Here is a 25,176-nt window from a genome sequence, read left to right as displayed (position 1 = left end):
AGTGGGAGAGGTGGAGGTTATCAGCGCTCAGTATGAGTGGGAGAGGGTGAGGCCGGGCCTCTAAGCTGGGCCTTGGAGAATGGTCAGCTCTTCCTTGGCCTCCTCAGCCCAGCCCTGGCCGTGCGGCTCTGTCCCTCTGTCCCCCCTGAGAGGCCCTGGGGTCTGGAGGAGTGTGTATGTGTGCTGGGGATGGGAGGAGGGTGTCATAGGCCAGCAGGGGCTAGAAGTGAGAGGTTTTGCTGCCAGAGAGGAATACCGTCCTGTCCGTGAGAAGAGAGTCGTCTCAGCCAGCATACATGGCCCGCCCAGAAATCAGTCACCATATGCCCTTTGGCCCATCATCTGCCTTCACTGTACCCCACTTTTCTTACTTGCGTGTGTGGGGGGGAGGGAGGGGGGAGGTAATAACACCATTACCGGATTTGGGAGAATCAAGTGAGAGAGTGACTTTGCAGCGTATACTCTGCTATATAAGGACGTGTGAGTCCATGCTTATGCACGTCACTTTGATGTTCTCTCTTCTGCACCTTGACTACCTGGCAAACTTAATCGCCCTTCAAGTCCCAGCTCAGATGTCACCTGCTCTGTGTCACTTCCTCAGCAGCCCGTTGTCCATCTGGGAAGAATGGAGCTGCTCCCGCCCCCGAGTTATCCTCTTTATAACCCTCTCTCGGTGCCTTTGGCAGGATAGCGGTTGGTCCGTGCATCTGCCTCCCCGGCCATATGTGGGCAATGCATTCACCTCAGACCCCTCTGCTTCTCAAGGTCCCAGTGGTTGTGGTAGAACAGAGGCAGGATGATAAAGGCCTGGGGGAGCTGGCCTCCTGGCCTGAGCAAGGTCCCCACTTGGCAGTCCAGCCCTTAGAACCGAGCAGACCCCCATGATGGACTCAGTCAGATTCAGAGACCCCACTCAAAGCAGGTGGGCAGTCATCCAGGTTCAAGAACCCTTCACTTTCCATGATGCAAATGCTCATGCCCGCTGCCCGGGACCTCCTGCGCGTAATCAGGACACCAAGGGGGACACGTTGGTAATGAGGTTTCCTGATGAGGGTGAAACCTGAGCCAGGGGACAGGGAGAGTGTTTCGGGAGAGGCTGTCTAGGCCCTGGAGAGTGTATCCCATAAACTCATCCACCACCCTCCAGGGACCCCCAGGAGGCCCATATCCCAGTGCCTCAGGCCCGCTAGATACACAGAGACGGCCACGTAAACGTTGGGGGACTTGGCCTCCCGCTCCTCGCTGTGTGTTCTCACCTGTGATTATTGGTCTCCCGCATCTCTCCAGAGTCCTGTATAGCCCTGTTCATCCTGGCACTTCCGGTGCCTCTCAGTGCCCTAATCCTACCGTATATTGAACTTGGATTATGTTCCAGGCCTAGGCAGACATCAGCCCATTCATTCCCCTCCACAGCCTGGAGATGGTCATATGATCCCACTGTCCAGGTGAGGGCAGGCGAGGTGAGCAGCCGTTCAGTGCCAGGGTAGAGATCTGGACCCCGTTCCCAGTTGCTCTTTTCCGTTTCCTTCACCGTTTGCATGGTCTCCCTGAGGTTCGAGGAAAGATGGCCTGAGCGTCTAGGTTGCGGCAGGTGGAGCTGGTACTGAGTTGTCACTTCAGACGGTTTGGTAGCTAAGGCCCAGCGCTGTGCCTCCCGGCAGGTTTCTCACACCCCACCCCCGCCCCCAAATCCGTGTGAGGAGCAGGTGGAAGGTAGACTGCCAAGCCCCAGGCTGTGCTCTGGGGAGCGGTTCAGAGATGCCCTGGAATGCCCTTCCCTGCTGGCTGTCTCACTGACGCAGCTGCACTTGTCTGGCTTCACTGTGCTCGCCTCATCTGCAAGCCTGTATGTTTTTGGAAGTAATGGAAATGCATTTCTCAAAAATGCTCGATAATTCAGCCTGGTCCTGATAACAGGCCTTGGTCTCTGCCCAGCACTCTGGCCTCCCAGGAACTCCTCATACCCATCACCTCCTCTCAGTGGCCCAGGCCTGTACGAGGTGACGTGACCCTCACGGAGAGCTGGTGAACCAGCTGAACCCTGTTCATTGGGGACCTGCCCAGGGCCACCCAGCGAGTCTGTTTCTTGTGGGGATGGTGGTGCCCGTTAGTATTTTCACCACTTACAGAGTTCTGACTGTGTGCCGGGGCCTCACTTAACACTCTAGAGGGCTGAAGTGCAGGCTGATGAAACAGCAGGGCTGCCTCACCCCAGCCCTTAACTCCTTTATGTTGCACCTTGTCTGAGCCGGAGCACATTTCCTGCCCTGGAGCAGCTCCCATCCTGGGGGGCCAACCCCCGCTGGATTACGCCCGCCAAGGAGGTGTATGAGATAGGTACCCTCAGCCTGGGGGCTCAGTAAAGCCCCCGAGGGAATAATGCCTCTTTTTTCCCCTTCAGTTGTTCTCAAGATTAGACAGGAGGAGTAGGTCAAATACTTAGCATGTGACAAATAAATGATAAATCTTAAAATAATTGTTATTGTGGTTTTTGGGGTTTGTTTTCTAAAGTTTAATAAAACCACTCAAAGTTTCCGAAGAAAACTATGATTTTGAGATGACTGACAAGCACGTATTGTACGTTTGTAATATTCCTCTTTCAGAGAACCTTTTACATTGGAACTATACCACAGGATGTCCAATACTGAAAGTATTTGGTTTGGAACACACTTAGGATAAATTGTATCTTTCAACACTATCTCATTCTTTTAAAACCCAGAAGCGTTGTTACTATATTTTTACTTTCTAATTTATCAAGCATTTGGTTTGAACTGCTTACGTTTCTTGTATCTACTCTGTGTCTTTGAGCAAGTTACTTGATTTCTCTGTGTTTCCTCATATATAGAGGGGCGATATAAGAGTATCTACCTTACAGGGTTCTTGTGAGGATTAAATGAGTTAAATACAGTGTTTAGAATAGTGCCTGACACTTAATAAACATCAGTTATAATAATAATAATTATTATTATTTCTTAATAAGAAAATACACCCAGATTTAGTTACCAAATCCGGTCAGGTTGCCTTTCAGTGACTATGCGTTCAGGTAACATTTACTGAGTGCCGGTCTTGGGTTTGTCTGGGTCTTGATCTCGGGACTCAGCTGCCCCCTGGCTCTGTCCAGGGACCTGGGCTTCCTGCACGGTTTCTGCCTCGTGCGACTAGCCCCCAGGGCCCCGGGGGAGGCTGAGCTCATAAAAAGTGTCGGCAAAGCACTTTGTGGATCAATGCTAACTAATAGCAGCTCCCTGGAGCTGGCTCATATAAGGAAGACTATCGTGGAGGCAGCTTGAACCAGGCTCAGGGGCGGCCCTTGGGGAAGGCCAGTGACGTCCTCAAGGTGGGACCTGGGAAGGGCCCTGCCGTCCCTCCTCCCTGTTGCCTCCTGCCACTTTAACCAGCAGTGGGTGCTGACAAAGCTTGGAGATGGGCGGGGAGTGTTAGTGGCCACACGGGGAAGAGGTTTGCCCATTTAGTGACAGAGTCAGGAGCAGAGACCCATCTAGCCCACACACCTGGTCACTTCCAGGCCAGAGCTGGGTGCACGGCCTGTCCTGGGCATCCTCTTGTCAGGGATCTCCCAGTCATCCCCATTGCTCTCTCTCAAGAGGTCAACATTCCTGGCTGAAATAGACAGCTGCTGGCCTTTGCCCAGACACATGCCTGTCTTAAGGGTGGCAAAGCAGCTTCTGTTCAGTTGTGGGCATGAATGGGAAGTTGGCATGGGACCTTGTGCAAAGGAGGTTGTGGGCAAGACTTCCCCTAGTTCTGCCTCAGGGGGAAGTCCTTCGAGTCTCAGACGGAACTGAAGTCTGTTTTGGGAACTGCTGAGGAGGCAGCAGACAGGAATTTGCCCTCTGGGAGCTCGTGGTCTGATGGAGGGGCCATGGTCCTGTTCTCCAGGAGAGAGACTCCGGTCTGCTGGTTGGGGGCAGGGAGGGGGGATGTGGCTCCTGTTTCCTGGGACTTCCGATCCAATGGAGGGGACACAGCCCTCTTGTCCTCTAGTAGCTCCTTGTCTGAGGAAGGAAGCACGAACTTTGTCTGCAGCAGCCTCCTATCTGATGGAGGAGTCAAGACCACTTCCCTCAGGGAATTCTTATCTGATAGAGGAGATATGACCTCTGCCCTCAGGAAGGCCCCCTGTCTCCCTGTTTGATGGGGGAGGCTCATCTCCTTCTCTCACTTAAGAAGCCCCATTTGATGGCCTCTGCCTTTGCTCCCTGCCTCCCTGGCCTGATTCATGGGGAGCTCTGGTCTACAGGCAATAGCCACAGAGAGCTGGGCAGAGTAAGGGGCTAGGCTGCTGTGGGGCAGGGCAGAAGGGAAGAAGGGGGTGCTTTAGAGGGGCTCCTGTAGCGAGTAAGGGTGACAGGAAAGGCTTCCCAGTCGAGATGCCTTAATGGAACAGTCTGATGGAAGGAGGTGCCTGGCTGTGATGAGTACCCACTGGGGATCAGCGGTTGCTCCTCCAAGCTGGGAAGGGTAACTTGAGGGTCACTCGGGAGCCTGTCTCCACGCAGGCCAAACTGCTGGAGTGGAAAGGACCCTTGGAGATGCTCACCTTCTGCCCGTCCATGCACAGGCCGACTACTGCCAGCCCAGAGACCTCCGCCCTCCAAGGCCTGAGAAGCCCAGAGGAGGAGAGGAAACAGGACATGTATCAGGAACGCCTTTTCCTTTTGTTTGTAACTAACCCCCTGACTTGGGGCTGGGGAGAGCTGATTCTGCACGGCCTGCCCTGGCCTAACTGCTGCTGCCTGCAGCCCCCAGCACTGGGTCTTCCACGGCCTCCCTCCTTCCCACACAGTGCCCCGCCTTGCCTCAGCTACTGCTCCTGGGCTGGTCCCTTAATTTCACCGAGACTCAGGGCTCTCATCTGTAAAATGGGGTAAGACTTCCTATCTGCCTCATAAGGAAGTTTGTTTTTTCCTTTCTTTATAGGACTTACATAATTTATTCCTTTATCCATGAGATGTGCCTGGAGCATTTCCTGTGTGCTGACCTCTGGGGTGGGCAGGGGCAGAGAGTGTAGGCGAGGAACAGGTGCGGGCAGACAGGAAGTCTGTTTGGGACTTGTGTGAGGGGTCTGGGGACATCCGAGTACACATGTCCCAAGGCTAGTGGGTATGGGGTCAGAGAGGGTCTGGCTGGAGATGGGAGTTTGGCTTACCAGCATCTGGTGGCAGTTAAAGGGGCCAGGTGGGTGGGGTCACCAAGGGAACTGCTTGTCATGGGTCCTGGGAAGGGGTGGAGGCCAGGCCCTGGAGGCCACAGGCAACCGGGCTCTGCTCTGGAGCCTACAGACAGCTGGGCACAGGGCAGGGATGGGGGACCACTGAGTCAGGGCTCCAGTGGCTAAGAGGAGCGGGCCTGGGATGGAGTCACAGGATGGTGCTGGGGGTGTCGAGACTTTGCTTTGGCAAGCGGGGTGTGGGGGTGTGTGGGAAGGATGGTCTTTGGGTTGAGGAGACAGTAAGTTATGGCAGAGGTGCTCAGACATCAAAAGAAGGTGGTCAGGCGGATTGGCATTCTCTTTTTGTTTTGGCCGCACCGTGTGGCATGCAGGATCTTAGTTCCCCAACCAGGGATTGAACCCGTGCCCCCTGCAGTGGAAGCGCGGAGTCTTAACCACTGGACTGCCAGGGAAGTCCCGGATTGGCATTCTCTTATTCTCATGATTTCAGCTAGTCTTCTGCTGGCTAGAGGGCTGCTGTGGGAGCACGTGTGTTTACGTGATGTGTGTATGGTGTACGTCGGGGGAGTTGTAGGTGAGATGTGTGTGGGGTGTGTGATGCAGGTGTGCGCATGGAGTGTGCTTAGTATTTGTGTGTGTGGTCTGTGTATGTGGTGTGTATAAGTGTAAGTGGTATATATGTGGTGTGAGATGTGAAGCATACGTGGTATGTGTGTGGTGCAAGTGTGCACGATGTGTGTGGTGTGGTATGTGGTGTGTTTTGTACATGTGTGGTGTGTGGTGTGCCTGTAGGTACATGTGTAGGGCGTGTAGGGTATGTGTGGTGTGTGTTGTGTGTGTGTGGTGTTTGTGGGTATGTGTCTCTGTGTGTATGCATGGTGTGTGTGTGTGTGTGTGTGTGTGTGTGTGTGTGTGAGGTGTGTAGAGTTTGTGACTGCATACAGCAGGCTGGTGCTGAGCCATTTGCCTGGGCTGGAAACTTAGAAGCATCCACCAGGCTTCCGAATTTCCCTTCTCTATTTAGTGTCACATCCAATGGTCCACTGGTAACAGCTGGCTATCCAGAAAAAAAAGGGGGGGTGGGGTTTTAGTATTTGCCAATTTCTGTGGTGTAAATTCTTCCACCAAGGATTTCACCCTACTAATGTCATGTCATTGAACATGGAGTTGGGAAGAGATGCACAGTAGGGCACCATCTTTATAGAAAAATTTAGTAAAAAATAGTAAGTGATAAGTTTTGACTATTTATTCCCTTTATTTTTTTTTTAATGAGTGTTGATAGTTTTTTTAAAATAAATTTATTTATTCATTTTATTTTTGACTGCATTGGGTCTTCGTTGCTGTGCGCGGGCTTTCTCTAGTTGTGGCGAGCGGGGGCTACTCTTCATTGCGGTGCACGGGCTTCTCATTGCGGTGGCTTCTCTTGTTGCGGAGCACGGGCTGTAGGCACACGGGCTTCAGTAGTTGTGGCGCAGGGCTCAGTAGTTGTGGCTCTAGAGTGCGGGCTCAGTAGTTGTGGTGCATGGGCTTAGTTGCTCCGCAGCATGTGGGATCTTCCTGGACCAGGGCTCGAACCCGTGTGCCCTGCATTGTCAGGCGGATTTTTAACCACTGCGCCACCAGGGAAGCCCTCCCTTTGTTGTTTTTTTTTTTTACTTTTTAAAAAAATTTATTTATTTATTTATTTTTGGCTACGTTGGGTCTTTTTTGCTGCATGGGGGCTTCCTCTAGTTGCGGAGAGTGGTGGCTACTATTTATTGCGGTGGCTTCTCTTGTTGCGGAGCACAAGCTCTAGGCGTGTGGGCTTCAGTAGTTGTGGCACGAGGGCTCAGTAGTTGTGGCTCGCAGGCTCTAGAGCACAGCCTCAGTAGTTGCGGCGCATGGGCTTAGTTGCTCCGTGGCATGTGGGATCTTCCTGGACCAGGGCTCGAACCTGTGTCCCCTTCATTGGCAGGCAGATTCTTAACCGCTGTGCCACCAGGGAAGTCCCCCTCCCTTTGTTTTTAATATAATTTATTTAACTGTAATTTTGGATCAGGATTTCTCACCATCAGCACTGTTAACATTTGGGCTCGAGGTTTTTTGTTGGGAGCAGGGAAGGGGCCGGCAGCACCCGTGACCTCCGCCCTCTAGATGCCAGTAGCACCCCTCCCCCAAGTCGTGATCACCCAGATGTCTCTAAACATTGCCAAATGTCCCCCAGGGGGCTGAGACAGCCACTTCACCCCCAGTAGAGAGCCATTGCCAATGGCTGTGTTTAACAACTAGCTCACAACATTCCTACAAGTGTGACAATCGGCTCTATGAGCCTGTACAAGCCAGCTCCAGCCCATCATGGGCACTGTATCTAGCTAAATATAAGACGTGGGTTTTTCTCCCCAAAATTCTTTCTCAAGAAAGAGCCACTATCCTAGGCCATACCTTTCAATCTGGACAGAGCTCCTGACCACAGAGGGCTCTCAGCCCCTGACTGGCCCCCAGAGTGGTTGAAGCAAAGTTGGAGATGCACTGCCCTACTGTTCTGTTCTGATATTTCATGAAATGTGACAATGGAGAAAAAAGTAACACTTCTGAATCAATATCTTATTTTATTATATGTTCTTCTGTATCCCTAAAAGTTTATATGTGCAAATTGGCAAAAACAAAAAAACCACACACACACACACACACACACACACACACACACACACACACACACACACACACATACACACGCAAGTAGAACTTTAAATAAAGTCTTCCCACTGGGAAAACCATGGCTGCCGCGTCACACACCCGTGTTTTATCCTGGCGGCCAGGCGGCCCGCCTCTGAATCGTCTCTTGGCCCAAGTCCTATTTTTCCCCATCTTCAGGCTCAGGGTTTGGCCCTTGTTTATGCATTTATTCATTCTTTCGAAATATTTACTAAGCACCCACTATATACCAAGGAAGATGACTGAAGGAGGACAGGGTTCCTGCTCTCTGGAGCTGTCAGTATTTCACTCCACGCCATCCACTGGGGAGCAGAGATGTGCAGGCTCGTGTGGATGCTGAGGGGACATGGGGCAGAATAGAGGCGAGGAAGGGAGAAGTGCACGTGTGGGTGGCTATTGTGTGCCTGAAGCTGAGCTGGGCACATCATACATGGCATCATCCCACCCTCCTGCTGGGCTTCTGAGGGAGGGTTTTGTTTATTTGTGGAGTATCTCTCTCTCTCCCTGCTCCAGAGTGCAGGTGTCCTGGTGACAGGGCACAGGGGCCTGTATCTTCTGGAGATAAGAACAGTGTCAGGCCCAGAGATGGGAAAAAAAGGAAGAAAAGCAAGGAGGGGAGTAGCAAAGATGGTTGGAGAGAGGGAAGGAGGAAGGGGTCAGGGCAAGGACACTTTAAGCTGAAGCAGTCAGGGAAGGCTTCTTGGATGAGGTGACATTGGGAAGGAAGGATGGGAGGGATTGCAGTGGGAGAACTGATAGAAAGGCTATTGCAGAAAGAGGGAATAACAGGGCATGTCCCTGGAGATTTCTGGAATGTGAGGGTCTAAACTAGGAAGAGAATATCATAAACTGCTGTTTTCTACCCAAGACTGAGAGAGAGACAGCTAAAAAAGCTTGTTTGTCTCCATTGGAGTTAATATAACCATCCCCTCCCACCTGAGGGACAGCTGGGCAAGAACTCTCCCCTGGGCGCTGGAGGGAAGGCAGAGTGTTGGCTCAGGGAATGAGGATAATAGCAATAATAATTACAGTGACGTCCGCTTCCCTTTATCATTCCCTACTAGGTACCAAGGCTTTATATATGCCTTCACCTATGGGGTAGATATCAACCCCACTTTCCAGATGATGGAAAGTATGCCTCAGAGAGGAAGCAAAACTCAAGGTCACACAGGACTCAGGCGGGGTCTGCGTGCTTCAGCGTCTGCACTGTTTCCTCTGCCAGCACCCTTCCCTTCCTGCCTCTCAACCCTCGAGAAGGCTGGAGAGCATTCAGGTGCAGTTTGTGGGCTCTTTGGGATCCAACTGCCAGCCTGCTTGGTGAAATTATTAGCTTTCGATTTCAGATCTCCAGTTTCGTGGGTTACTAGAAAATGGGCCAGGCTCCTTTAAGAAACTCTCCCCTCCGTCCGTGGCCACCTGGTGGCTCCCCTCCTCCCTCACTCTGCATCCCCTGGAAATCTTCACATATATGGATCATGGCTAGAAAAGTGAACACATGAATGTGGACAAGAGGCTGGAGCAATTGCTGTCTGCCTAGACGCCTGTGAGAAGTCTGGAGCCCGGGAGCTTGACTTGGCCAGACCCCCATCCCCCACCCCTCACCCCTCAGGCCTGTGCCCAAGGAAGCCATGCACGATTCTGAGCAGGGGAGTGACAGGAGCACCAGAAGCCTGGGGCTCTCCTCCCAGTCTGTGACTGGACACACCCCAGAGTCTCTCTGGGCCTTAGTTTCTTGGCCGGGTGCAAGATTCTTCTCTTCCATTGATTTCTCCATCTGGGAAATAAAGCAGGCTACACTGTGATCCCTCATGCTCCCCAAATCTGTGAAACAGGGGTGACATCTCCTGTCTTCTGGCCTCCTCCCCCTGTCCTGGGCTGTCCTGAGAAGCAGGTGCACTCATGGTGGATAAACGGGCAGGCAATGTTCTGACACAGGGAGGGCGGTTCAGTTCTGGCAGACCAGACAAGCCTGCACACAAATAACTCTGCTACCAGGGAGGGTGTGATAAGGGCTCTAGAAAGCTCCTTGCTGCCACAGCTACCTGCTCCTCACACCTCCCGGCTCCCTCATGGCTGTTCTCACACCCAGGAAAGTGGGTCAGAATGTAGGGCGGGTGTACCTGAGGGTGAATGCCCCCTTGCAGTTCCCCACCCTACCTAGCTGAGCTCTGACTGCTATCAGGCGCAGGGATGGGGGAAAGGTATGGGGTGACAGCATCTCTGTGTCCAAGGTACAGTCCTGGCCATTCTCCTTCCCCCTAAGTGCCTATGGCTCCCCATTGCCTTCTGCATATGGTCTGAGGTCCTTAGTCTGGCATTCGAGACCCTTTATACCTAGCCCAGGGCCTGGGGCATGGAGGTGCTCCGTGACTATCAGGGAAGCATGTGGACCCTTCTCTGGTCCGTCCTCCTCCCTGGTGCTCCTCCCAGGCACTTGGGACATACTGCAGATTGCCTACTGTCTCTCAAATGCACAGTGGACCCAGTTGTGAGGCCCCCACCTGCAGTGCTGTCACCTTTTCCGCACCTCTGTGTGTTCTTCAAGATCCCTCTCGTTGCTACTTCCTCCCTTGAAGCCTTTCCTGACCCCCTCAGACAGAACCACACAATCCTACCTATAAGGTAGTATTGTGAGTGGTGAAAAGTGTCATCCCTGCAGCTAGGCTGCCTGGGTTCCAATATCAAGCTGCGCGCCTTACTAGCTGTGTGACCTTGGGCAAATGACTTAGACTCTCTGTGCCTCAGCTTCCTCATCTGCGAAAGTGGGATAGTCGAACCTCCTCATATGTTGTTGGAGGAACAAATGAGTTAACGTTTATGACACACTTAGAGTAGTAACTGGCACCTGATTTCTCTCCTGGATGAGTTTTCTGTTGTTGATTGAGCTTAACATCTGAAGGTCTCCCCACATTCACTGTATTCATAGCATTTTTATCTAACATGAATTTTCTGATGCTCGCAAAGGATTGAATTGTTGCCAGTGCTCTCTCAGTTCACTGGTAGTGAATCTACGTTCGTGGATAATCTCTACAAGATGAGTTTTCTGATGCTGAGTAAGACATGTTTGGCTAAATGATTTCCCATAGGCAGCCCGTTCATGGGCTTCCTCTCCTGTATGAGTTTTCTGATGCTGGCTTTGAGACATTGATTAAGTTATTCACGGTCTCTGAAGCTCAGGTTTCCCCTTTGAAAAATGGGAATGTTTAGATGGCATAATATACTATCTTAACGTGTGTGAAGTTCTTAGCACAGCACCTGGATTACAGGGAAAGCTTAATGCACGGTGGCCGACGTGATTGGTGGGTTTATCTCACTTGACTATACCGTGGTTTTTTGTCAGCAGGGACATCTTAGTGCCTGCAGAGCCTGGCAGTGGTAGGAGTGTGTGAATGTTTACCGGGTAAGTGAATGATAAATGGGAGAGTCATTGGTCAAAGCTGAGCAGAGGCCCGTGGGGGTGTATCAGTTGTATACCTGGCTCAGCCTGATGGTGGCTGGGACCCTGCCCCTATGAAGTATTTTCTAAGCCCGGTGCCTGTTGATCCTGACAGCCGAAGAGAAGCAGATAGATAGATAGAAGATAGATAGATAGAAGAAGAAATCCCTGGAGTCCACTCACCCAGAGCAAAGGACCATCCCCACCATCTTTTTAAACGTCATCCATCCTCACTATTGGCTAATTCTCTCTTAGGGCATTCATTCAACAGCATTCCACCTGTTTTTATTTACTGAGCACCTACTGTGGCCCAGGCACCGTGCTGTGCCCCAGGGATCCAGTGTCAAAAATACAAATAAGATCTCTACTCTCATATAAGTTATGAAAGAGAAGCAGAGGGTGAGTAAACTTTTACAGAGTGTGGTAAATGTTGTGACGGAGACACACTGGGTGTGGGAGTTGGGGGGCGTCTAATCCAGACCTGGGGGGAGTCAGGGAAAGCTTCCTGGAGAAGGAGAGTGCTGAGCAGAAGACACAGCATGCAGTTCTGGCAGTTGACACAGCAGGCTTGGGGAAGGTTCTGAGGAATCACAGAGATGTGGACTCTGGCTTGTAAAATCGCAAAATCAGAGATTCTAGCATCAAAGGATCCAAATGACAGGAGCCATATTTTCTCTACTGTGCTTACAATATTTTTTTCACTAAGACTTGAGACATACCTTGTTAGGGAAGCCCTGGCATCTTTATGAAGTAATTTGTGCTCATTGTACAACATGGAAAAATATGGGATATAAAGAAATGAGTGGGTGGGTGGACAGAGTTTCCTTCAACCCCTGTTAACATTTAGGCACATTTCCTTTCCTTTCATTAATTTTTTGGGGTTGTTTTTAGTTTTAGTTTTTAAAACTGAGATATTTACATACCATAATGTTAGCAGTTGTAGTGTTTTTGAGTATTTTCACAAGGTTGTATAACCGTCACCACTATCTAATTCCAGAATATTTTCATCACCCCATTAGCAATCACTTCCCATTTCCCCCTCCCACCAGCCCCGGGCAACCACCGATCTTCTTTCTGTTTCTATGTAGTTGCCTATTCTGGACATTTCGTATAAGTGGAATCACACAATATATGGCTTTTTGTGTCTGGCTTCTTTCACTTAATACAATACTTTCGAGGTTCATCCATGTTGTAGCATGAATCAGTGCTTCATCCCTTTTTATGGTTGAATCATATTCCATTGGATGTATATGCCACTTTAAAAAAAATAGATTCGTCAATTGATGGACTTCTTTTTCACTTTTTGTGACTGTTATGAATAACGCCACTATGAACATTTATGTACAAGTATTTGTGTGGACATCGTTTTCAGTTCTCTTGGGTATCTACCTAGGAATGGAATTGCTGGGTCGTATGCTAACTCTATGTTTGATGTTTAGAGGGACAGCCAGACTGTTTGCCAAAGCGACTGCACTGCTCTACATTCCCACCAGCAATGTACGAGGGTTCTTGTTTCTCCACACCCTTGATAACACTTGCTATTGTTCTTCTTTTTCTTTTCTTTTAAAATTTTATTTACTTATTTGTTTATTTTTGGCTGCGTGGGATCTTTGTTGCTGCGCGTGGGCTTTCTCTAGTTGTGGCAAATGGGGGCTACTGTTCATTGCGGCGCGCGGGCTTCTCATTGCGATGGCTTCTCTTGTTGTGGAGCACGGGCTCTAGGCATGTGGGCTTCAGTAGTTGTGGCTCGCAGGCTCTAGAGCACAGGCTCAGTAGTTGTGGCACACGGGCTTAGTTGCTCCGCGGCATGTGGGATCTTCCCGGACCAGGGATCAAACCCATGTCCCCTGCATTGGCAGGCAGATTTTTAACCACTGTGCCACCAGGGAAGTCCCTGTAGTAAGTTTTGAATTTGGGAAGTCTGAGTCCTCCAACTTTGTTCCTTTTTTTTTTTTCAAGATTGTTTTGGCTATTACATTTCCATATGAATTTTATGATCAGCCTGTCAATTAATGCAAAAAATCCAGCTGCGATTTTTGATAGGGATTGCATTGAATTCATAGATCAGTTTGAGGAGTATTGCCGTATTAACAACCTTGTCTTCTCCTTCTTTCTTTTGGGTATTTATTGAGTATAAAGTTGAGCTCATGCCCAAAATACTGTTTTGATTCCTGATTTATTCTGCTTAATATTCTATCATAGGCATTTCCCTGTGTTATGAAAGATGCAAGCATAATTTCAATGCTATGTAGTATTATTCCATTGTTTGGCTGTACTATACAAACTTATAAACTCTTGGTTGTTGGGTAATCTATCTAGGAAGGTACTTTGTTCTGGGTCCCTCACGATATAGGCCTCTCCCTATAGGCACAAAGGGACATTGGGAGGACTGGTGGCACGCAGAAAAGCGGCAGAATCAGAAGATAGGATCCAGCAGGCTGCACAGACACTGATACAGCATGTTTGTTTTAGGCATGTTCTCTAGAACAGTGGATTTTAAACAGTTAAAAATGTGCAGCGTGGTATTCATTTTACATTGCAACTCAGTTCATCTGAAACAAACGTTTTACTAAATAATATTTACTTTTCCCATTAGCCAGGAGAAGCTGGTCTGCTGCAGTTACAAACAACCCCCAAATCTCAGTGGCTCAAGAGCTTTTTTTCTCTCTCATGCTACATGTCTGTCATCTAGCAGGAGAGCCCTGGGATTTCGGTCTCTGAAGGCTTTCCCATCCAGATCATTGCTGGTTTCAGTGATAGAGGAAAGAGGCTGTGGTAGGCAGAAGAATGGCCCCCCAACAATGTCTACGTCCTAATCCTTGGAACCTTTGAATATGTTATATCACATGGCAATCAGTTGATCTTAAAATAGGGAGCTACATGTATTCATAAGGGTCTTTAAAAGTGGAAGAGGGAGGCAGAAGAGGAGGTCAGAGCGATGCAATGTGATAAGAACCCAACCTGCTGTTGCTGGCTTTGAAGATGGAGGAAGAGGCCTTGAGACATGGAATGTGGGTGGAAAGGGCAAGGAAACAGATTTACCCCTAGAGCCTCTGGAAAGGAACGCAGCCCTGCTAACATCTTGATTTTAACCTAGTGAGGTACATTTTGAACTTCTGAACTACAGAACTGCCAGATAATACATTTATGTTGTTTTAAGCCACTAAGTTTGTGACCCTTTGTTATAGCCTCCATAGAAGGCTAATATAAACAGCATGGGGAATCATGCACCAGCCCTTAAATGCTTCTGCCCGGAAGTGACATATGGCCCTTCTACGCATGTTCCCTTGGCCAGAGCAAGCTGCATGGGCACGACTAACTTCATAGGACTGGAGAAATTTGATCCACCCATATGCCCAGCCTTAGAGGGCAATAGAATATTGGTAAAATAGTAGTATAGTAGTATCTATAGTAGTATAATAGTAGTATCTACTATACCTTTGCCATCTGCACCTGACGCTTGTATCTTTTATTCTATTGCATTAAAAAACAACAACAACAAAGTGCTGGTGGCAACTCTATAAGTTGATTTCATTGTCAACTAATGGGTTGTGACCCCTGGGTTGAAAAACACTGCTCTACAGACCCTCCTCTGCCCATGCCTGATGGACCACATGACACACCCTAAGCCTAGTTGATTGGCCCAGGCATCGGACACCTGACCAAAACTGACCAATGAAATTCCTCTCCTGGGGATTTGGAATTGGGCCATTCAACCAGTTAACCGTGGGAAGCTGAGCAGAGGCAGAGTAGAAATAGGGTCGGAGTGAGAGCCACATGCAAGCCAAAATGATGGAGGGGCAGAAAAGCCCTGAGTAAGAAGAGAGTTGGTCCACAGAGGCAATGTAGCAGCCGCACACAGAGCAGTGCAGCCGGGAGAACATGCAGCCCCAGGGAGAGAGGTGGAGAAAGAGAGCAGCCGCCTGAGAGGCTGATGGCTTCCCCGTTCCCGGCTCCAGCCCCCGTGCGTCCTGCCTGCATATCCTTCCCGTGAGATTTTTGCCTCCTTATCATACCCTCTCCTTTTCTTGAGCTCTGCTAGGTGGGTTTCTGTTCCTTATCTCCAGAGAGTCTTAATCAGCTAGAACACCACCAGTATTTCTTGCGTGGGACCCAGCTTTGGCTCTGAGGGTCGGGCTTATGGGGTACAAACGGGACTTGGGGATGAACTAAACCCAGCCATCCCACAGTCTGGAAGTTTGGCTTTTACCTCAGTTTTGTGTGTTTGTGCTTGCTCTTCAAAGTGGACAGGCAGAAGCCATCTCTGAGGTCCTGCACCAGGTGGGGGTCCCAGTGAACTGGAAGCACCCCTGCAGGGGCCTTTTCTCTGACAGCATTGTGGTCAGGAAGCCAGTGGAGTTGTTTCAGGGACCGTTTGGCTGTGGGACAGAGTGGAAAGGACATGGGCTCTGGAGACAGGCAGCCATAATTCACCTCTTTGAGCCTCAGTTTTCTCATCTCTGAAATGGGATTGTGGAAGGATCAACAACAGTGTTCTGGGAAAAATACTGAGACATGCTGAGGGCGTACAAGCCTGGACGCGCCCGCAGCTGTTGTTGTTGTCTGAGGAAGCCATCAGCGTCCAGCTTCCTGAGGAGGTGGCCCGGTGGCTGGTTGAGTTAGCAGCGGGCCATCTCCCACTGCTGGGCTGGCCGTGCTTCCTGCCCCTCGTCACGCTTACTCTCCTGGTCGCTCCTTCCTCACCCTTTCATTTCTCCCCCCAACTCCTGTCCTCATTTCCCCTTTTTCTGTTATTCCTGACGTTGATAAAAACACCTGCTTTAGGAAAGTAGCAGGGTTGGACAGAAAATAACCAGCCTCTGGAGGCAGACAGACAGAACTGGGTCTGAATCCTGACTTATTAGCCCCTTGCTTGCTGTATGTTTCTGGGAAAATTACTACGTCTCTTTGAATCTCGAGTTCATTGTCTGTAAAATGAGGGTTATAATGCTCATTTCACAGTGCTGTTATGAGAAATAATTAATTGGGCACTCAACAAATGCTAGTTCCTACTTTATAAAAATGTTAATTGCTTCTTCCTTCCTTCCCTCCCTCCCTTCTCTCTCTGACTATCACTACTCCCAGCTGGCCCCCCGCACCAGCTTCCTGTGGCCAGGGTGCTGCTGGTCCCTCTCAGGGGTCACTGGGATGGCCTCAGGCATTTGTGGCCTCTCCTTTCCATCAGACCCAGGGCTCCTGAGGGGTGGACTGAGGCTTCTGGAAGCAGCTGGGATCTCTGTGGCCTGTCACTTCTCTGGTCTCCTCTGCAGGTCTGGCCTTAGCTTGGGAGCTGCTAGTTCAAACTGTGTGATCTGTATTTTTTTTTCTCACTTTAGCAATTATTATACCCCAGCTGACTGTGGCATCTTCACACTCCAAACACTGATAAATATTTATGAGGAGGAGAAAAACCCAGAACTCCTAGGGGAGGTGGGGGAGGGATGTGCTAGGCTCTTATTTGCCAACCAAGCTCAGACCCATCAGTGGTCCCTTGGGCCCCAAAAGTAAGGGGGGAGGAGTGATGGGGGGGCTACGGAGGCAGCACAGAGCCACCACCCCACTCCCCTCTGGGAGGACCTGCTGTCGCTGGGACACTGTGGGCCTCACCCCGCCTTGCCCTGGATGCCTGCTGGACCTCCTGCCCCTCCAGCATTTGGGCTGCCTGCATCGCTCGCAGCGCATGCAGGTCTGCTCTGTTGCTCTGTGTCTGCTCCATCTCTCTGTGTGACTGTCTCTCTCTCCCTCTCTTGTTTGTTTGTTTTATCATCTCTCATTCCATCCTTTATTGTCACATCTCCAGAGCCAGCATCCCCCTCCCTTCCCTCCCTCCCTCCCCTCCCTCCTCCAATACCTTCTCTGCCTCTGGGTCTCCGTCTCTACCTTTCTTCTCTCCCTCCCAACATTGCTCTGAGCGGTTCTGGGGCTGGATGATGGGGGATAGGTGAGGGGCCTCAGGCTCCCAGACCAGCTGCAGGGAGACAGCAGGAAGAGCTGCTGGGGCCCAGGGTGTGCTCTGGGAGGCAGAGGGAGCACTTTACGGGAGTCAGGGACCATGCCTCTGCCCGACCCCACATCCGTGCTCTGCTGTGTGGCCGTGGGCACATTCCCTCCCTTCCTGGCCTCAGTTCCTCAGTTGATTCCTTCACTAATTCATTCATTCACCCTCTCAACTAATATTTATTAAGTGCTGGCTGCCTACCATTCATTAACACAGGTTTATTAAACACCTACTAGATGTGCCGTTCTAGGTGCTTGGGACGCATCAGTAGACGAGAGAGACAAAGATCCCTGCCCTTAGCAGAGTAGACAGGCATAAATGTAATCTGAGAGTCAGTTATGTAGTGGGTTAGGAAGTGGTGAGTGCTGTGGAAAACGGGAAAGTACAGTGAGAGGATGTGGAACACTGGGTAGGCACAGGGTGAAGCGTCATCGTATAAAGCGCGGGGCTGGGCAAGTGTATCTGTGTGGGGAGAACGTCCCAGGGAAGGGACTGTTGAGGCAGGGACCACCCTGGTGTGTTGGAGGAAAGGCCAGCAGGCTTGCGGCTGGAGGATGGGGGAGAGTAGGGGGAGGTGAAGCTGGGAGGTAAAGGGGGAGGGCAAACCACACACACAAGGCCGTGCCTCTGCGTGAGCTGGGAGGACTTTGAGCAAATGAGCGGCCAGGTCTGACCTATCTTAGAAGACTCCCTCCGCCTGCTGGGTGAGGAACAGACTGAGGGGGCTGTCGAGGGAGCCCAGGGGACCTATAAAGGCAAGCATGGCGTCTCAGGTGGGGATGGCAGTGGAAGAGAGTGAGATCTGATCATGCCAGGCACTGTTACGGCTCCCAGCGCTTGGTCAGTGCCTGCAAGTCACTCCAGACCCCTTGTTCTGGTCCTGCCGAGGGACGGCCTGCAGGAACCTTCCCCTGGGCGGGATATGCTAACCTGGCCTTCCCGCTCTTTCTCTCCCCAGGGTGTTCAAGAAGGCGAGCCCCAATGGAAAGGTGAGTCTGTAGCAGCCGCACCCTGTCTCCTCTCTGTCCTCAAACTCTCATCCCCTCTTCCGGCATCTTTACTGCCGCGAAGGACCTGCACACCCTGTCTGAGGGAGAGACACAGCCCTGTCCTTAGGAGCCCTCGACTACAAGGAGAGGGGCCCTGTCAGCAAACTTGCCGTCTCAGGGGGGCAGGACGACTCTCCTGGACTTTAGGGAACCCCTGCCCTGGTGTGGCCCATCACGGAGAGGCTGCACTGTGAGTGCAATAATTAGAGCAAGTGCCAAGGGCCTCAGGGGTGGTGAGTCCTCCGGCATGAGCGGCCCCTGGAGCCTCTCTACTGAACCCTGTTATCCGGGGCAGCTCCCAGTGCCTGCCCTGTTCTCTTTCTTAATACGGCCCCAGGCTCCATCCTGCTTTCCTCTCAGTTCAGCACATATTACTGACATCATTCCATGTCAGGTATAGGCTGAGCCAGTGGGAATCAGGGTAGGGTGTACTGAGATAAATAAGGCACAGCCCGTGCCCCTCAGGGCCAGGTGCAGGAGGTAGACACAGAAACTGGTAATTTCAATATAAAGTGGTAAGTATAGCTGCAGACCCAGCCTGGGTGGTCAGGGATGGCTTCTGTGGGGAAAGATGCATTCCCAGGCAAGGCAGGGTGGAAAAGGGCATGCAAGGTGTGAACATAAGTTGTAGGGAGTCTGGGTGCCAAGAGGGAGGCAGAGGGAGCGGGAGCTGAGAGGGGGAGGTGGCCAGGCTTAGGAGCTCGGACTCCTGGCCTGGGCTGGCAGATAGCACCACGTGCACCCACGTCTCCCTTCTAAGCCCACAGCAGACATCACCAATCACCCACGTCTCCCTTCTGAGCCCGAGGCAGACATCACCAATCACTGTTCACCCTTTCCTGCTGAGCCCATATTCCATCTTGGATTCTTCTCAACCCAGGGCCCCAGGCAGCCCTTACCAATCAATCAGAGTTGGCATTTGGAATGAAACTCATTTGTCATTTTACCTCTGGGCACTGAGGAACCATCAGAGGGTTTTCAGACCAGACTACCATGGTTAGATTTGCATTTTAGGATGACCAGTGTGGCTGAGGAGGGGAGAAAGGTCCAAAGTAGGGGAGGCTCCAGGCAGCAGACCGTCAAGGGGCTGGTGTGTAGTTCAGCCAAGGCTGGCTGTGAGGATGGAGAAATCTGGTGGAGGGAGACTCGTCAGTGTTTAGGGATTGGGGAGGAGTAGGAAGCATCCAGGATGACACTCTGGATTCTAGCTCTGGGGTTCTTCCCTGAAGACTGTTTAATGAGTGGGGCACTCACTGCCTCGGAAAACAAATCCTTCGAGTGGATCAGTGCAGGCTGCACAGAGGCCGGGAGCAGTGAAGGGCACAGAGCTCAGTGTTCAGAGCACCCTCTCGGCGCTGCTGGCCCTGCTCTGGGTCCCCCCGTCCTTTCAGAGCTGCACCCAGCACCCCCTCCCAGCAGACTCCTTTGCTGCCGCCTCTCCACCCTCAGTGGTGCTTGGCAGGAAGATCCCTGCAGGCCTCAGTGTCCTCATCTGCAAAATGGGAACAATGACAACTTCTTCACAGGGCTTTGGGATGAACGGGTGCTTTACAAATTATACGAGGGCTTGTTAGTATTAGGACTGGGGCTCAGGTCCAAGTCCAGTTAGGATTTTGATGAGGGCTAGGGTTGGGTCCAGGGGTTTCAGGGGCAGCTCCCAGGGTTTCCTCCAGGGCGGGGACCCACAGCTGCTAACACCCTCTGTGCCTCTCCTCCCCAGCTCACCGTCTACCTGGGAAAGCGGGACTTTGTGGACCACATCGACCTCGTGGACCCCGTGGGTGAGTCCCTGGAGGCCAGAGAGGGAGGGGAGGGGGGAGGCAGGGCTGGCCTGGCTCCTTCCAGAGAAGAGCGTGTTGAAGCTGCCCAGGAATAGCCTTCAGGTCTCCAGAGTGGCCTGGTACCAAGAACAGGACGTGCGTTCAGTCAGCAAAAGCTTACTAAGCAGCTACTCTCCTCTTCAACTGAGGGACCTGTGAGAGGAAATTGTGGGAAGGATTGAGGTAAGAAGCAGGGCCAGTGCCTGATGACACCAGGAGGATGACAACAGCCACCACTTATCGTGAGCCTTATTATTACCCAACACCGAGGGTAACTGCTCCTATTATCATCCCTGCTTTACCGAGGAGAACGAGGCACAGGGAGGTTAAGTGACTTCCTCCAGGTCACAGAGCGAGTAGATCGAGGAGCCTGGATTCAAACAAACCCAGGCAGTCTGGCTTCGCAGAACCTTTGTTCTGCTCCCTCCTAATGGCAAAGGGTGGGAGGTGACAGGAAAACCTAGGGGCTTGTGAAATGGAGGCTGTCCTCGCTGACGTGGGGTTCTTACCGGAGGTTGGGCTGTGGCTGAAGGCCCCTCGCAAGGACTTTTTCTTGTTCAGGGCTTCTCAACCTCAGCACTCTTGCCGTTTCGGATTGGATCATTCTTTGCTGGCGGGGGCCATCCTCTCTGCTGAAGGGGGCTTAGCAGCATTCCTGGTCTCTACCCTTTAGACACCAGCAGTCCCCCCATCCCAGGACGACAATCAAAAGTGTTGTTAGACCTTGCGAATATCCCCTTGTGGGGCAGAATCGCCCCCAGTTAGGATTCTAAGAACCAAAGCTCTCCTTAAAGAACCTCAGTCTCATTGCTTCTTCCCACAACTGTTTGAGGGAGGGAGGCCCAGGATGACCCCTATTTTACAAACGTGGACGAGGCCCAGAGAGGTTAAATGATTAAAGAGGGACGTGAACAAACCCGAGTGAGGCCAAAGAAGGTGACGGTTTGGGAGGATGGGCCCTGGAAACTGCATGAGGCCAAGTCCAGGTGAAGAAAGTAGGATGTGTTGCTGGGGGAAAAATTCACAGAGAACGTGGCCTGTCATCACATCCCTGCGGGCTTTGCTGGGGCCAAGGGGACAGGAGTGACTTGTGGTTCCAGAGCCCAGGTGGGAGCAGAGGGAGCAGAGTGGGAGGTTTCAGCTCGCTGAGAGGAAGGCCTTTGTGACGTTACGGAAGGAGACCTGGGGAGTCCCTGGGGTCCCTGAGCAGGCTGTGGGCTGCAGAGTCCAGCTCTATTCCAGGCCCCTCCCTTCCTGGCCTGGAGCACTATGACCCCACCCCACTTCTTCTCCCCAGCCCTGTCTGGTGTCCTCTGAAGCTCACTGCCCTCTCTGCCATTTCCATCTCCTCCCTGAACTTGGAGGCAGGGAGCAAGCATCCCTGTGTTCGCCTGTGGCCTGCTCCAAGGCAAAGTTTCCTACAGGCTGTCTGAGGCCAGGGCTGTTCACACCCCTTGGCCTTTAAGGATAGCAGCGGGGTCACGGGGACTGGGGAGAGGGACACGAGGGATCTGGCTCCCCTAACACACACAGGCACCCTGAGAACTGTTTGACAAGTGTTCATAGAGCACCTGCTTCATGCCAGGCCCTGCAGATCCCAGAGAGTGCTGGGGCGTCGTCCAGAGTTGCTCAAATGACCCACAGTGAGAAAATCTTTTTCCCTCACAACGTTGAGCTGATTGTGTCTTCCCGATGTTTAACTCTACCCCTGGTTACCCTGCAAACTCAGGGGCAAGACCGAGCCCCCTGACCTCACAGACAGGACGTTTAAGGTCAGGCCTGGCCCTCCTTCCTCCTACGCCTCCGGGGTCTGCTCTCCCAAGCCTCAGAGCCATGCTCTTCCCACTGCCCACCTTGGGCTGTCCCTTGGTCACCTAAATGATGACCTTTACTTGCCCTTAAGACCTGGTTCCCCCTCCCCCTCCCCCAGGGAGCCTTCCCTGACACCCCTGGTTCGGGGAGTGCCCTTGCTGGGATGTCCTCTGCATTGAGTTTCCACTCAGCCCCTGGTGCCCAGGCCCAGAGGAAAGCCCACGGTAAAAGGAGGGAAGATGAACGTCAGGCTCTGGGCACGGGGTGGGCACCCCCTGACCAGTCGTCCCTTGGACCTGCCCAGCACTGGGAGAAGACCAGGAACCCTCCGGGCACTCACTTCCTAATGTGGCCTCTGAGGGGTCAGCTCTGGGGGTCAGTGTGGGGTGAGGGGGGCTGTGGGTTAGACTGGGGAGGGCAGGTGACGGGGTGACCCCTGAGCCAGTCTTTTTGGCCTCCTGGGGTCTGGGCAGAGAAAACATCCTTGTCTTCAGCTGGACTCTGTACTCCCAAGACCAGGCCTCGGGACATTCTCCATGGTGTCACACGTGTCAGGCACTGTCTAACACTTTACACATACTGACTCATCTCGTCCTCACAGGAGCCCTATGACGTAGGTACTACAGCATCTGTTAATCCCAAATCCCAAAACTCTGCAAGCCCCAAACTGTTCATGAGTTTGACACAAAATTCCATCAGTGGCAAACCTGACCTGAACTGATGGGAGGCCACCGATACCTTAGGGACCCTCTTGGTGAAAATATTTGCGTCTCCCTGCAGAGGTATCAATGACTGACAAGGGGTGCCGCCCCAGAGCTGGCAGAAGACATTAGACAACCTGTGGAAGATGGACCATATGGTGTTCCTACAATTCAAACCTTCTGAATTCCAGAGTATACCTGATACTGGGGTTTTGGACCCATCTTCTTATTCTGACTAACAGATGAAGAAACAGAAGTTAAATAATCTGCCCAAAGTTGTGAGCTGGGTCTGTCAGGCCAGCCTGGGTGGGTGCGTAAGGGGGGACATGGTGGTACCATCGACCAGGCGCTGGCCTCCCCATTTCGCTCATGATGCTTTTGGACAGAAAAATGGTTGAGTTTAAATTGAAGTTGGTGTTTGGGGCTCAGAAGTTGAAATGGTCAAGTCTACTCACCCTCTGTCCTTCCTCCAGATGGTGTGGTCCTGGTGGATCCTGAGTATCTCAAGGAGAGGAGAGGTGAGCTGTGGCCCTTACCCCCAGCCTGTCAAGGGGCCTCCTTTTCCTCCATGACCTCCAGCCGAGGGCCTTCCTGACTCGCAGGCAGAATGTCAGCAGTAAGAGAGGCAACAAGCCTGTCCCTGCCCCTCCCTGCTGGTACTTCCCTCGACAGCTCCAGTCAACGTCAGAGCAGGTGCCTTGGCCTCCCCCGGCCTGGGGCGGCCCTGCCCGCGCCCATTTTGGGAGAACCTTCTAATGCCCTGAGCCCTTTTACATCAATCCATCATGACTGTTGCAAGGCTGGGGATGCAAACAGAGCAGGAGTTAGGGTCTCATTGTACAGAAGAGAAGATTGATTCCTGGGGAGGTCAAGGAACTGTCTAAGGTCAGGAGGACAGGAGGCGGGGCGGGGGGTGAGTGGGACAAGACTCTGAGCCTTCCGGACACCACTCAGCACTTGTTTCCCCTCCCACTACTCTTTCCCACTGTGCTCCTTCCCAGCCCCTATCAACCCTGTCAGACCCTCTCCACAGATGCCCTGGGCTGCAGTGGGGGTGGAGAAGAACAGAACCGATCCAGCAGTCAGCCCCACTTCCTCCCAGGGGCCAGGCACCTGACACCCCATCCCAAGGGCAGCGCAGCCCTCCCCGCAGGAGCTCTGGGACAGACCTGTGCCTCCAGTGGGGCCAGTCCCAGGGCTGCAGCTCACGCTCTGGGGGCGGGGGGGGGGGTGTTTGCTGCCCTCCCAGGCCCCTCCTTAGTGCCCCCTGCTCCCACAGTCTATGTGACACTGACCTGCGCCTTCCGCTACGGCCGGGAGGACCTGGATGTCCTGGGCCTGACCTTTCGCAAGGACCTGTTTGTGGCCAACGTGCAGTCCTTCCCGCCAGCCCCTGAGGACAAGAAACCCCTGACTCGGCTGCAGGAGCGCCTCATCAAGAAGCTGGGCGAGCACGCCTACCCTTTCACCTTTGAGGTCAGGGACTGCCAGCCCCTGGGGCCCCATTCCAGAAACATCACGTCTAGCAAGCCCTCTGGGCAGGCATATGGGGGCAGCTGGGGCAGCAGCGCCGTGCCACCCAGTTTCCCAGTGTACGCTGGGACCAGGGCATTGGCACTTAACGTTGCCTGGTAAGTGTCTCTGGCCACTGCCAGGGGCATCACCCTTACCTCTGCGCTACTCCCCAGACCCTCCTGAGTCCGGGTCATTGGTGGGAGAAAGGGGGGTCGAGGGGGGCTGCTGCAGAGAAAGAAGGAGCCCTTTCTGGCCCCTGGGTCACCGCAAGGCTGTCTCCTCCCTCAGACCGGCTGCCCACTAGCCCTGCTTCAACCCAGCTCACAAACGAGGATGGCAAGTAGTGGCTTTCCCTGCTCGGCCATCTTTCCACTCCAAGACCCCAAGATTCTGGATTTTCAAATTAACTGTTTCTCAGACTCTGGTTCTGTGATTCAGTGAAATCCCCCGGCTTTCTGTGAGGGTCAGAGAAGGGGAGAGGATGCAGAGCCATCCTCTCTGTCATAGATGTGTTAGCTTCTTGTGCCTGCTCTAAGGAATCATCGCAAACCTGGTAGTAATTAAACCTGCTAATTAAAACACGAATGTGTTATCTTACGTTCTGGAGGTCCGAAATCAAAATCAGGGTTCACGGGGCTAAAATCAGGTGTCAGCAGGGCTGCCTTCTTTCTGGAGGCTCCAGGAGGGAAACTGTTTCCTTGTCTTCTCCTGCTTCTGGAAACCACTCACACTCTTTGGTCCCTAGCCTGCCCCTCCTCCATCTTCAAAGCCAGCAATGGCTGGTCCAGTCTTTCTCGAATCCCATCACTCTGACGCTGTCTTTTCTGCTTCCTGCTTTCACTGTTAAGGACCCTGTGATAAGGCCCATCTGGTTAATCCAGGGTAATCTCCCCATCTCAGGATCCTTAAGTGAATCACACTGTAGAGCTCCTTTTGCCATTTAAGGTAACATTATCA

At 52.2% G+C, this 25,176-nt stretch overlaps 1 protein-coding gene across 6 annotated transcripts in view; it reads left to right on the top strand.

Annotated features, from left to right (window-relative positions):
* ARRB1 (arrestin beta 1) overlaps positions 1–25,176 on the top strand; it is a 78,595-nt gene that overhangs the window by 33,243 nt on the left and 20,176 nt on the right. For 2 of the 6 annotated variants that reach the window (XM_079930162.1, XM_079930161.1), the window contains exons 1-5: positions 14,726–15,314; positions 18,281–18,311; positions 20,092–20,152; positions 23,178–23,222; positions 23,984–24,180. In XM_079930162.1, the coding sequence (XP_079786288.1) occupies positions 15,259–15,314; positions 18,281–18,311; positions 20,092–20,152; positions 23,178–23,222; positions 23,984–24,180 (390 nt within the window). In that variant the 5' untranslated portion in view covers positions 14,726–15,258. Of the gene's footprint in view, positions 1–14,725; positions 15,315–18,280; positions 18,312–20,091; positions 20,153–23,177; positions 23,223–23,983; positions 24,181–25,176 lie in introns of those variants that run through there. The other 4 variants (XM_079930164.1, XM_079930163.1, XM_079930166.1 and 1 more) reach the window with 3 other exon arrangements.

This window comes from Stenella coeruleoalba (assembly GCF_951394435.1).
Source record: "Stenella coeruleoalba genome assembly, chromosome: 8".
Taxonomy (NCBI): domain Eukaryota; kingdom Metazoa; phylum Chordata; class Mammalia; order Artiodactyla; family Delphinidae; genus Stenella; species Stenella coeruleoalba.
The sequence above is the reverse complement of the archived record's forward strand: the minus strand, read 5'-3'. Positions and strand labels throughout refer to the sequence as shown.